General features: G+C 38.0%; 2 protein-coding genes across 5 annotated transcripts; one reads left to right on the top strand and one right to left on the bottom strand.

The window, feature by feature from the left end:
* Positions 1-587: 587 nt before the first annotated feature.
* gpr19 (G protein-coupled receptor 19) lies at positions 588-8712 on the top strand. 3 transcript variants are annotated; one of them, XM_026923546.3, is made up of 2 exons: positions 588-918; positions 5794-8712. In XM_026923546.3, the coding sequence occupies exon 2, from the start codon at positions 5818-5820 to the stop codon at positions 7084-7086; it is 1269 nt and encodes a 422-aa protein (XP_026779347.1). In that variant the 5' UTR covers positions 588-918; positions 5794-5817; the 3' UTR covers positions 7087-8712. The 3 variants fall into 3 exon arrangements, with proteins under 3 accessions (XP_026779347.1, XP_026779346.1, XP_034169230.1); XM_026923545.3 differs by having other exon boundaries at positions 589-923; XM_034313339.2 differs by lacking the exon at positions 588-918 and adding an exon at positions 983-3413.
* Positions 8713-8773: 61 nt separating this feature from the next.
* On the bottom strand, positions 8774-14046 carry crebl2 (cAMP responsive element binding protein-like 2). 2 transcript variants are annotated; one of them, XM_026923548.3, is made up of 3 exons: positions 13788-14046; positions 12129-12326; positions 8774-10188 (listed from the first exon to the last, which is right to left on the bottom strand). In XM_026923548.3, exons 1-3 carry the CDS (start codon positions 13800-13802, stop codon positions 10024-10026), a joined length of 378 nt encoding a protein of 125 aa, XP_026779349.1. In that variant the 5' UTR covers positions 13803-14046; the 3' UTR covers positions 8774-10023. The 2 variants fall into 2 exon arrangements, with proteins under 2 accessions (XP_026779349.1, XP_026779348.1); XM_026923547.3 differs by having other exon boundaries at positions 8786-10188; positions 12129-12329; positions 13788-14044.

Genomic DNA, 14046 nt, shown 5'->3' with positions numbered 1-14046 from the left:
TAGCCGAGTTCCCATCCTTCCCAGAAGAACGGAAGCTGTTATAGCAGCAAAGGAACTCCATATTAATGGCCATGGTTTCAGATGTGTGGGATGTTTAGCAAGCAAATATGAGAGTCATGGTCTACATACTTTTGTCCATATAATGTCCATTTTTTAAAAGCATAATAATGTACAAAGTCAATTTAAACAGCACAAAAGAATATCATTTAATATTTTTGAACAGTATAACAGATTTAGAAACCACAGGTCTATAAGGCAAGTGTGATGATTTTGGCAAACACAGTTAGCATGATGCTAATTTGTGGTGTAAAGGAAAATAAAGAAAAAGGAAATTTAGACACTAAATATGTTCAGGCTACACTACTTTTGTCGTAGTTATCTAAATAACAAACTACCTTTGACAGACTTTCACATGGGCTTGACTTTAGGCTAAATCAGTGCCACAGTAATAGACTTTGTAGTTGTTTTTATTTTTATTTTGCCCCTTTTTCGTAAGAGAACAGGTTGTTCTCCTCAGACTTCACAACAGCCATAATGGCTGAGGAGAATGTGCCAGGGTGGATTGATGGTGAAATCGTGAAACCGTCATTTAGCTGTGTAGACACACACACACACACACACTCCTGTCTCTCGGATTTGGCGGCAGCGCGAGCGCGTTGGAGCTACCAAACACCATTGAAACGACCTCACGTCCTCCAAAAACCCTCATTTTCGATTAAGCACTGATTTCGTTTGCTCGATAAAAAAAGGAAGAAAAAGAAAACAGCTGCAGGAAAATGAGATGAAGTCGGGCGGTTTCTTGGCACGGGGTGGATTTCTGAGGATGCTGAGCGAGCGAGGAGGAATCGGTTACAGTAACGGTAACGGGCACGGCTCAGGGATGTGTGAAGCTAAAAACGAGAAAGCTCTTTCCACGAGGTGAGGTATGTAAACGCCTTTTTAATCTTAATATTATATTTCTAATCAATAGAAGGTAGAGAAGGGAAACGAGCGCGTGTTGTTTCCCTCCTCTACCTGCATGACATGTTGTTGACAATCTACAGTCTCATTAATAACCATCACAATGACCATCACAGCTATCACCAATCTCATTAATAACCATCACAACCATCACAAATCTCATTACTAACCATCACAATGACCATCACAGCCATCACCAATCTCATTAATAACCATCACAACCATCACCAGTCTCATTAATGACCATCACAACCATCATCAATCTCATTAATGACCATCACAACCATCACCAATCCCATTAATGACCATCACAATGACCATCACAACCATTACCAATCCCATTAATGACCATCACAACCATCACCAATCTCATTAATGACCATCATAACTATCAACAATCTCATTAATGACCATCATAACCATCACCAGTCTCATTAATAACCATCACAATGACCATCACAGCCATCACCAATCCCATTAATGACCATCAAAACCATCACTAATCTCATTAAGGACCATCATAACCATCACCAATCTCATTAATGACCATCACAGCCATCACCAATCCCATTAATGACCAGTACAATGACCATCACAGCCATCACCAATCCCATTAATGACCATCACAACCATCACCAATCCCATTACTGACCAGTACAATGACCATCACAGCTATCACCAATCCCATTAATGACCATCACAACCATCACAAATCTCATTAATGACCAGTACAATGACCATCACAGCCATCACCAATCCCATTAATGACCATCACAACCATCACCAATCCCATTACTGACCAGTACAATGACCATCACAGCCATCACCAATCCCATTAATGACCATCACAACCATCACAAATCTCATTAATGACCAGTACAATGACCATCACAGCCATCACCAATCCCATTAATGACCATCACAACCATCACAAATCTCATTAATGACCAGTACAATGACCATCACAGCCATCACCAATCTCATTAATGACCATCACAACCATTACGAATCCCATTAATGACCATCACAATGACCATCACAACCATCACCAGTCTCATTAATTACCATCACAACCATCACCAATTTCATTTATGACCATCACCACCATCATCAATCTATTTTTGTCCTAAAATGCTTTGCACATTTGTGTTTTCAAAGTCACTGATGGATGATTGGACAGAAGGATTGATTCATTTACTGTGTGCCATCACAACACTGCAAAAAAGAACATCTTAACAGCTCAGCAAGAGGAAATATCTTGAATATACTCAAATGTATTTAGTATTTTCTATTATAAGATCACAATAAACCAAATATACGATTATTAAACCTATTTCTAGTCATTTTTACCCAATAGTCTTGTTCTACTGACATAATTGTGCTTATTTTAAGCTTTTATTTCTAGGAATAAGCTTGGAATAAGTATGAAATCTCAATAAATAGGTTTAATAATTATATATTTGGTTTATTGTAATCTTTTAACCCTTCTCAGCAGTTGCGTGTCAGTAACCTTTACAAGATGTCACATATGGATCAGTCTAATTTCTCCTGAAAAGGCACATCTGCTCCCTGTTCTACACTTATCTAGTGATTGATCCTGGTAATAAAAATAAAACAAAACAAAAAATAGCGATAATTTGATCAGAAATGGCGGCCATGTCGCTCTGGCTCATTTTGATAACTGCTGTTGCCGGGGAATGGAGGACAGAGATAGAGGAAAGAGGCCACTGGGGTAAACACAGCGCTGAGATAAGCGCAGGGCTGCAGGGAAATGAGCGCTGTCTCTTGGAGCCGGTGATTAGTGTGCATTCCCTCAATGCACTTAATGAATAATGAGCGTGAAGGTCAGGTGTAGTGTTTGTACAGCAAAGCACATGCTGTTGTGTTTTTGACAGACTGTTAGTCTATATCCAGTGCTACATTCAGAACATGTTGCTACCTTGAAATATTACTTTGTGACCAGAGATCACAAAGTTGTGTTAAATTCAATTCAATTTTATTTGCAGACCTGCCAACCTTTACCTTTACTTAATTTTGCATTTTCCTTAATTTTAACATCAAATTCAAAAATACGCCAGAAAAAACTGTAGATGAGCCAATAGACATGGGAATCTAGAATGACTGACAGTTGTTTTCAGCTCTCCAATACTAACAGTCCCACTGGAAGCCCCGCCCCCTTCCATAGCATGCAATTTTCTAGTGTTGTTTAACTAAAACAGACAAGCGACACACACACTACGCTTTCTACCTTTGACAAGTGATATGTGAAAGGACCCTGGAGTTGGCAGGTCTGTATTTGGATAGCGTTGTTAAAACAAAGCAGCTTTACAGAAATCCAGATGTAGATTTAGAGCAAAGCAGAGGCGACAATGGTGAGGAAAAAATCCCTGTGACGTGATGTGGAAGAAACCTTGAGAGGAACCAGTTCTTATGTACAAACGTACAGCACCCAGGTGAGATTATGCACTGAGGAAAGGGTAAGACTTGGGCATGAACTGTTTTTATCTTTAGGGTTTTCAATTACCATCCACACCAGCAGAAAGTGAGTCACAAGGGCAGAAAGATCCAAGCAGATGTCGAGGGTCAGAATGAATTAGGCAGGTCCATATACTCCTGATTCTCATCTGGATACTCCTGAAGGCTTGATTAACTGAACTCAAGCATGATAAATTAAAGGTTTGTAAATCATTCGAAACTAGTCGATGTTAGGAACCTTTTTTAACAAAGAGAGCAAATGATTTTCCTGTGGAAGAGCAGGGTCACTGCAAACTAAAGGAATATTGTAGAAAGATGTCTTGTCTAAACTAGATGTTGTTTGTTGGCTAATTGGTTGAACTGTAAAATAATTTATAACCTCTAAAAATCTCTTGCTTTCATATCTTTCTAATTATAATGCATTTTAAATATCATGTACATTGTGTTCTGTAATTTACTTTGCAAAAATTAAAAACACTGAATCAAATATTCCTGTCATTTAGAAGTCAAAGTTTAAATGAAAAATGAATCTATTTATATAAATATATTTACATTTAACATTAATTAGTGACTCCCCATAAAACAGTGTATAATCAGCAACACCACATACTGCTTTTTCTTTCAGTCATTCAGGACAGGTCTGCTTTCGAGAAACTGCAACGGCTTGTGAGCAGTTTCTTCTTCATGATTTTACCTTCATACATTTTTCCATCCGTGAATAGCCATTCACCGTTTAATTGTGCTGATATTTCCTCGGCATTATTGCATACACAAAAGCAAGCATGGGCTGCCTTTCTCACAAGTAATTACCAGAGTATGCGCTGTACAACTTCACTAAACAATATCTCCTTGCCATTTCTATTCCCCAAGCATCCTGATGAGTCGTTGCTGCGATCAGCTGAGCCAGGAAATTCTTAATGAACTAAAATGTAAACGGCCATGGACACCATTAAAGCTGATGTGCAGCTTATTTCCAGGACAAAACCTCAGTGGGAGAATAACAATTGTAATCGAAACGTATTATCCTGTGAACACAAAAGGCCAATGTTGTGCTGCTCTTGTGCGCAGGGGACTATCTGGGTTTTATTGCCATGGAAACATATTTTGTCATGTCCCTTTAGGGAAAATAGAGGTAATACTAATAATAGTGAGCAATCTGAGTTATGTTCAGTCATCACAGTGCATGAACACAGCGTTCTGTCGTTGCATTGTATCAGGTGAATCCTGCAAGAATTGCAAGTATCAATAACAGTAAAGCAGACCATTATGTGGCTTAAAAATCAGAATAAATCAGCAAAACTCTACATGTGCTAAACTCCACTGTTGGTATATTGCTAGCATAGCAGTAGGAAAATACCTAGTAGACCACAGTGGTGGATGAATGAAAAACACATAAATCATTATCATTTAAAAAATACCACCAGAGAACAGAGCAAGATTCTCATGGAGTGTTATAATATAGAACAGGAAAAGCATGTAGTGTTTGAGACAAAGTTTTACAGACAGTATGATGGAAAGATTAAAAAAAAGGAATAGCAAAGCATAGCAACATGGGCATGATAACACACAAAACTGTCACACTTGTCCTGATACTGATAAATTATAAATTGTGAAATGTATAGAAGCATCTGAACTGGTCAGATCCAAAAAGGCACATCTCCTTCATTGCCAAAAAGTGGAATGTTCATCCCTGCTAGTTGCTCAGTCTGGATCACATTGAGTATACATTCAGCTTACTGAAGTAAAGATTGAAGGAAACTGAAAAGTTTGGGGCAAGTTAGGGGGGGTGGCCCCCACATGGCTCAACAGAAAAGCCATCCGTAGCCGGGAGCCAAGGGAGCAAAATTGGCTGTGGGAAGCATGGTATACTCTGTCTCACCTGTCAGAGTGATACTAGCCAATCATGTGCTTCTGTGAGCTCAGGTATGTGGAAGAGGGCAGATAGTGCTTTCCTCCGTGTGTGTTACACTGCTCTGTCTGGGCAGCAGTTTAAAAAAATGTGGTTGACTTGTTTCCTGTGGTTCAGAGGAAGTAGGTGTTAGTCTTCACAGTGCCCAGTTGGTACAAAATATACTTAGCTAAGCAGAAATTTGATTAGCTGCTAACAAACCTGGACTGGTAATGTGTATGTGTTGCCTTGCAGTGTTTATTCTTGCCTTGTGCTCAGGTGTCCTTGTAAAATACTCCAGAACTATGACTATGACTAAAATGAAATGCTTACTGAAACTGAATAAATTTCCTGTACTTAGCAACACTAGCTCTATGAGTAAACATTGCAGAACTTACCAGACTGGTGCTTAAATAAAAATAAACCTTAAAAGTCTTTATTCATGACATTCCTGTCCTGTTGCTTTACAGGTCTGACTTACCACGGCTACAGAAATGGTGTACGCTTTGCCGATGGACGCTGTGAAGCCGTCTCTGCACACGACACTCCTGACATACCTGATGCCGAACAATTCGGAGAGGGACAATGTGTCGACTCTGCCAGCCAGTTTACCCACACCTGTCTGCAATCTGGATACATCCTCGTTCCAACCTAACAGCACGCAGGTGTCCTACGAGCTCACTCCAGCAGAAGTGACCATTCTCGGGCTGATCTTTGGAGTCTTTTGGCTAGTCTCAGTTCTAGGGAATGCTTTGGTGTGCCTGGTGATACACCGCAGCCGCAGAACTCAGTCGACCACGAATTACTTTGTGGTGTCTATGGCTTGTGCTGATTTGCTGCTGAGCCTGGGCTGTGCTCCATTTGTTCTGCTCCAGGTCTCATCCGGGTATTGGCCCCTGAGTACGGCGGCCTGCAAGGCAGTGCGGTACATCCAGCACTTGTGCCCTGGTGTGCAGGTCTATGTGCTCCTTTCCATCTGTGTGGATCGCTTCTACACGATTGTGTATCCACTGAGCTTCAAAGTGTCTCGGGAGAAGGCGAAACGCATGATCCTGGCTTCTTGGCTCTTTGACGCAGCCTTCGTCTCCCCGTGCCTCTTTTTCTATGGATCTTCTTCGTCAATTGCGCAAAGACACTGTGAATTTTTCCTTCCAGGATCTTGGGATGGTCTGGCCTACGCTCTCACTCACCTCCTGTTTGGTTTCCTGGTTCCAGCACTTCTTATCTTATCCTTCTACCAGAGGGTAGTGCGCTACATCTGGCGGATTAGTGCGGACGGACGCACGGTGCGCAGGACTATGAACATTGTACCCAGAACAAAAGTAAAAACCATCAAGATGTTCCTGATGCTCAACACTGTGTTCCTCCTCACATGGATGCCTTTTTACGTAGCACAGCTTTGGCATCCTGATGTATCCGCTGGCCCCAACAGGCAGGGGGCGCTGTTCTTTGTTGCAATCGCATGGATGTCGTTCAGCTCCACTGCTTCTAAGCCAACGCTCTACTCGGTGTACAACGCCAATTTCAGACGAGGAATGAGAGAGACATTCTGCATGTCATCGATGAAGTGCTACCGGAGCAACGCGTACACCATCACCGCCAGTTCACGGATAGCTAAAAAAAATTATGTGGGTGTTGTAGACTTGCCAGTGCCGCCAAAAACTCTGATCAAAGATTCCGTTTATGACACTTTTGACCGAGAAGCAAAAGAGAAAAAACTGGCATGGCCTATAAGTGTCAACCCACCAAACACATTTGTATAGAATGGCATAGTGACATGTCTGTCCAAATGTACTCAAAGGTGCTCGGGTTCACATTTTTTTGGAACACACCTAGCATCGAGAACTGAAAGTGCTATACCTATTGTTATTCTAACTGAAACAGACAAGCAGGACAAAAGCAACAAGTTGCTCAGTTTAACTGACAGTAGCCAGGTGTCTAGCTCATGCGTTCGTGAGAAGTACTTTTGTGTCATTTCTGTCTGTAGTATGTTACGTAATGTTAAATTCTTGTATGTTGTTTCTTGTGATCATAAATGTCGTGATGCAAAACGAAACCGTCAGGTTGGAAGACACTTGTTGAGAGAAAGCAATTGTGAGTCTATCTTATCTATATGTCCATGCAGTTTAGATTTGTTCTATGGGTTTGTGAGAGGAATGTCATCTACACTGCAATCGATGGATGGGCTTTCTCACGATACTACTGCTGTGATGATGCTTTTGTTTATTACCATAGAGTGTTAATTTCTGTAGGAAACATGTCCTGTTCCAGCAAATGTCCAAAACTGTGTTGCATTAACAATGATGAGCAAAGAATAAAAAAAAGAATCAGTTGCATATCAAATACAGGCTCAATTTCTTAATGTTTTAGTAGCGGCCTTCTGTGAAAATCACTGTAGAGCAGATGGCATTGTTTCTGCTTTATTGGTGGCAAACAGTGTTAAAAAGATATGGCTCCATTACACAACGAATAATAAAATGTACTTCAATATGAACACCATTAGTGTCTAAATGAAGACAGTGTGACATTTCCAGCATTAACTTTCCATGCTTTTGGGTTGTTTGATATTAGTTTCATTGTCTGTCTGAGAACAAAACCTCAAATGAAATGAAATTCAACAAAAGACATTTAACCAAATGATGTAAAATCTTTCACTGTAAAATCTACTGTCATTAAGCAAGACATAAAATTACCTAAAACATCAATTAACTATGGAAGTTTGGAAAGGCCACAAGGTTTCTTGAGATCATGACTTATTTTCCTCATGATGTCGAAATGCATGATTAGGCATACATGCCTACATACATGATACGGATGAGCGTGTCTGTTTTTAGTTTAATCAGCAACTGATCCAAGAGGAAATAGCTGTATGTTTATCAGAGCTAGACAATTTCCGTCACTTGAGAAGGCCACTCTGCACCTGTACCGTCACGGACACGACAGTGATCCTGAACAGATGATCAGTTTCACTGCCAGATAACTTGAGGGACCGGTATGTCTCCACGGTTGCCACATGATGTTTGAGAGATGCCACCTAAATGGTTTGCGGTTCAGGACATTTTCTTCCACCTTCTTCAAAATCTTCGGAAATAGGATGTAAATACTGCAGAATCTCAGAAAAGCACTTTTGTTATCTTGAGCTCATGAGAAAAAGAGCTCATGCAAACTTGTGATAAATTATGAACAATGAATAAGTTGGAAAAATAGAAATAACTGATAGCTTTTCTGGACTACCGTAATCAACAGAATGTGCTGGGTAAATTGAGTATGCTGACAAATTTAAAATAGGCACATCACTGACTTAAATAGTCAGGAGCACTGAATCAAAACTTCATAACCACTGACAAACCCAGCAGAGGAAAGAAATCTTATTAAATGTTTACGCTAAGCAATTGCACATCTTTATTATTATTTTTTTTTTTTTTGTTACATAGACAAATAGTTTGAGCTTTTGCCAACAGTTCTATACACACTTTATACATAAATATAAAAATATCCATATATTTCTGTGCAAAATAATGACATTATTGGAAACGGACAGGCAGGAAAGGGAGAAACACAAATGTATCACTGTTCGACAGTACATTATTGATCCATTCATTTTGCACTTAATGTTGATTTGTTTGTGTTGTCTACATAAACATCATGTCAAATGATCAAATTATTCATATTATCCAAAATACTGTATGTTTATCAACACAATCTGATCTACTGTGTCTTCAACTTGGTTTTGGTTTCGTACACAGGGTTACTTTTCTAATTACAAACTAATTCTTTCTTTCAGTGCACTGTCCAGTCTGAATATAGACATGTTCCAAAAAATAAAATATCAGTTTGATTAATCGACAAGTTAGCAATTAAGAAGCTGAACATGATTCCTAGGCATCCTAATGAGAACTTATTCTGAAACATTACAAATACAATAATATTAATGCAGAGTGTAAAAGAGAGAGAGAGAGAGAGAGAGAGAGAGAGAGAGAGAGAGAGAGAGTGCAGGGGGAAATGTACGTGAATGTGTCGATGTAATACAGACAGAGTATCATTTCGTAAACTTATAGACAGAAGATAGACATCAGATCGCCAATGGAGTATAGTGACTAAAAAAGCTTATCCACGTTTTACAGTTGTGGAGAGACAAAAAGGAAAGTGCGTTATGTTTCAGTAAGAAATAAATACATATGAAATAAAAATAGATTTCACTCCGTAACTTTTCTTCACAAAATCTACAAGAATGAAGAGCTGTAACCCAGTGCTATGCAAATCTTCAAATTTCTTTAAAGTGCTTAGAGCTTAATCATTCTGACCACACCCAAAGTGTGCATGTGTCTCATTTGTCCTTTGACAGATATCTGTGCCTTCTTGCATAATTTGTTTTCTGACTTTCTGAAACCTGCAAGAATTCGCCACTTGCCTCACCATCGCCTTTCACTTTGTTCTAAATCTGAGAAGGGAATAAATGAAAATGTTGCCAAAATGATGATCGTTACAAAAACAATACTGTGGACTTTTAAGAGATTTAGTGTTCCTTACCCAGTTTCCTCCAAAAAAAACAAAAAAAAACAACCTTGTTTGTACTCTGTGTGACTGCTGCACTGTTCCTTCATCCTTCATATACACCATTCTACATAGCTCTATTTATCAGCCCCCTCGGCGTCCGGAGCACGCTGGACTGTCTTTAAAGAGAAGCGTCTAACTTTAACTTAAGTCGTCTTGCTCTGGCTGATGCCTGATGAGTTGTATTTGCCGTTTTTGGGTGTTTTGGTGGTGCTGCCGCTTTGTGAGCCTTTCTGATCATCTCCTGTCAGGAGAGCTTTGATTTCTGATGGTATTTTTCCCTGGTCCATGGCAATGCACCACTGCTTGTACTGAGGAGGAAAAGAAAACAAAAAAACACAGACACACACACACAACACAGAGGAGAACTGTTAACAAACTGTCAGGGTTCACACATTTCCAAAATCAAAATGTCTGCCATTATGACCTCCAAGCCTTCAGACCCGGTATTAACCTCCGTCTCAGGTGATTCAAGCCCTAAACAGGTACAAGTCTGAACGAATTAAACACGTCTTGTGAAGCAATCGACCCGATTTCAGTGGCTGGGGCAGGATACGCAACATGTAGTGTGAATGCTAATGCGCTTCAACACTGAGAGATGTGTAGATAAGCCAGGTAATATTCTGCCTACTTTAACAAACAAAACTTTTTTGCTCAAGTCAATGTAAGTAATAGTAGGAGATATCTAAGAACAAAATAAATCAACTCAATCATTAGATTTGACATCGTCTAGAATTTTAACTTGTGATTATTTACTTAAATGTAAATATTTTTCATTTCTTACTAGTACAAATAATGTGGAAAAATATGTAGAAGTGATAAAAAAAAATAGTTTAAGCCATAGTCTCAGAACAAGTGGATTACATGGCTTAAAAAAAAAAAAAAAAAACAGATTGTAAACCTGCGTTCAGGTCCGGAATGAGCGTTTATATTTGGATTGGCCTCCTGTCAGTCATTTTATAAACACGCCCCCAAAGCCCCTTCACATCCTGTTCAATCATTATGAGGAGAATTTTACATGTTTATAGAGTTGGCTATCACCCAGCTGAATGTCCTCGCTAATGCTAACTACAGGTTCTGGGGGTGGAGCTTTGAGAACATGGATGGGAATGAGGGCAGGCTCAAAGAGCCTTTTATTCAACTCCACCTATTTACAGTTAGAGAGCTAATTTTTTGCAATTCTTACCTAACGCACCTTTAAAAGAATCATTTGAATTAATTCAAATATTAATTAGTTTATAATATTAAACAGAGCAGCAGACATAGTTTAAATTTAAATCACGAGCTGAAGATTGTGCTGCCCTCTTAAAGGTGCAATAAAACAAAAAACAATTATAGTTTACTCCAGAACAAGTGTAGCTGAAAAAAAACTAATTTGGAAACCTGCCTTCAGGTTCAGAATGTTTGTTTGTATTTGGATTAACCTTGTCAGTCATTTTATAGACACGCCCCCAACACACTTTCACATCCTCTTAAGTCATTACTAGGAAAAGTTGCATGTTTATAGAGCTGTAGCTCGGCTTTAAAGCAGTCCGAGTGTGCCTGAAAGCGATGTCATGACATGTAGATAATCGTAGTTCTAGTCGGATCACCATAAGTTTTGGGATCTTTGTGTACATGGGTGGAAATGGGGGCGGGCCTTAACAAGTTAAAAAAAAAAAATTCAAATCTCATTCAACCCGACCCATTTAACCATTAGAGTTTTTTTTTTTTTTTTTAAACAAATCTTACCTAATGCACCTTTGAGCAAAGAAAGTTGGACATATCATAATTTTAATATTAACTTCTGAAGTACAGTATCCTGAATGGTTTTATATCCACTACGTGTGCTCCCTACATAGGTTATGGCATTCCACAGCCTGAAAAAAGCACTACATGGTCAACAGAATGCCTCCGAGATTCAGCTACAGTAAAAACACATGTACTGGGAAGCAGATTTTTGCCTTTACAAAGTCACTCAGATAAAAGTAACAAGTATCACTAAACTATTCTAACTAGTCCTAGTCAAATGTTACTGAATCATAAACTCATTAGCCACAGAGCATGTGAGAAGTTCGGATGTGCTTGCTAACTAGACTTTAAACGACAATAAGGATGATAAGTGAGAATCCCTGAGAGGGGTGAATTTATGTTTTTAAGTCTTTATCCTCTCCTGATAAATGGGTGATGGTGATGAAGTGAAGCACTGATCGAGTGTTTGTCTAACTTTACTTTGACTGGTTACTGAACATGGAGAACGTGAGGAACCCACCATCTCTAGTTCTTCTCTCAGGGCACAGATGGCTCTCTCTTTGCTGGACACCAGCTCCTCCAGGTACTGGTAGCGCAGCTTCTTCCTGGCTCGACATTCTCGCGCGCTCTGTCTGCTGCGTTCCAACTTCGCCTTCAGGTCGATCTTGGCAGGCTTTCGGCCACGTTTCCCCGGTTTCTTCACCTTTCCACCAACCATCTGCTGAAAAGAGAGAGGCTGACGTTAAGCTAATTGGATGTCAAATATGTTAAAAAATGTTATATTTAGTAAAGAAAAAAATGTTGTTATGTAACAAAATAGAATATATATATATATATATATATATATATATATATATATATATATATGTATATATGTATGTATGTATATATATATATATATATATATATATATATATATATATGTATATATGTATGTATGTATATATATATATATATATATATATATATATATATATATATATATATATATATATATAAAACAAATAAAAAGTATAATGAATAAATAAAAAGTGTCAGTCTTTAATAAATAGATAAATTGTCAGTGGTGGAAAATTACAGTGGTATAAGAGAAATAAAACACTTTGGGACGTGCTGTTATAGGAAAATAATCAACTTTGGGGTGGTAATGCATCAGACTATCCCATAATATTATCATAAGTAAAATATAATAAATATATTAAAATATATAGCACTAATACCATGGCAAATACTACTACTACTACTAATAATAATAATAAATTAGGATATTATTACAATGACAATTATGAAAATATGTCTGTAATAACTAGAATTACATTTTTATAATAACAATAATAAAAATATTAATAAAAAATTAGGATAATTGAATAAATGTCAATTATTAAAATAGTAAAATATTGTTTAGAACTATAATTCATTTGTAAAATTGTTTTTAAATAATTCTTTTTTTTTTTTTTTTTTTTAAACAATGTTAAGTAACAAAATGGGAATAAAATGTGTTGTGTCAATTTTTAATAAATAAAACTTATCAGAAATTCATTAACTTTGGGGTGGAATTGCATCACACCACTATGCTGTTGATTATTTTCCTACAACAGCATGACATTAAGATGATATTACAAATATATATATATATATATATATATAAACCACTGCAAATGGTTATTGGTTATATGGTTAGTGTTTATTTATATTTATTACAAAGATTTTTATAATTAAAATCTTAATATAAAATAAAAAAAAACATTTCTAAGAAAAGAGAAGCATAAGTTAAAGAAATGTTAATTTATTAAAGATGAGAACAATGTTAAGTAACAGAATGTGAATAAAGTGAAGAGTATGATAAACATATTTATGTAAGAGATGTGGAAATCTACAGACATACACTCCTGACCTGTATTAAACATCTGGAGCTTAAGAGATGGGAAATAAACCCATTTATAGGCAGTAAGCTGTCTCTGGACTGCTAGTTAATTCCATTTGGAAGACTAGAGAAAGCTAACTGACTAGCTGGTTAGTTGGCATGCAGATCAAAACAACACCAGTTCTCGCCCCTTTTAAACCTGCTTAACTACTACAACTGAACACAGTGACATTCCTAACCCCACACTGCATTACTGGTTTAGTTATGAGAGCAGGGACCTGGTTATCTGAACTAAACTAAGTTCTCATGGCTTACCTTACTGTCATCCATTTTGGATGACCTGCACTTGGAGATCCAAACAGCTAGCTAGCTTGTTAGCTAACCAACCACCTGAACACTTCGTAATTAACACGTGTAGACAGCTTCTTTTCCTCACACGCGGTGTGATGGGATCTCTGAGAGTCCAGAAGCCAGATTTTAATCCGTGTCTTCTACAAACTCCGCGTCAAACACTCACACAAAACCCCGAGACTCGCTAATGTTTTTAGCATCGTTTCCGCCCCTTAGACGTTTT

Source organism: Pangasianodon hypophthalmus, chromosome 18 (assembly GCF_027358585.1).
Source record: "Pangasianodon hypophthalmus isolate fPanHyp1 chromosome 18, fPanHyp1.pri, whole genome shotgun sequence".
NCBI lineage: Eukaryota > Metazoa > Chordata > Actinopteri > Siluriformes > Pangasiidae > Pangasianodon > Pangasianodon hypophthalmus.
This window is presented reverse-complemented; position numbering and strand designations above follow the sequence as displayed.

Coding starts and splice junctions, on each gene's coding strand:
- crebl2 (XM_026923547.3), bottom strand. Junction 10,189..12,128: donor TGAGAGAAGAACTAGAGATG/GTGGGTTCCTCA, acceptor TTTCCTCCTCAG/TACAAGCAGTGGTGCATTGC.
- gpr19 (XM_026923546.3), top strand. CDS start 5,818: ATGGTGTACGCTTTGCCGATGGACGCTGTGAAGCCGTCTCTGCACACG.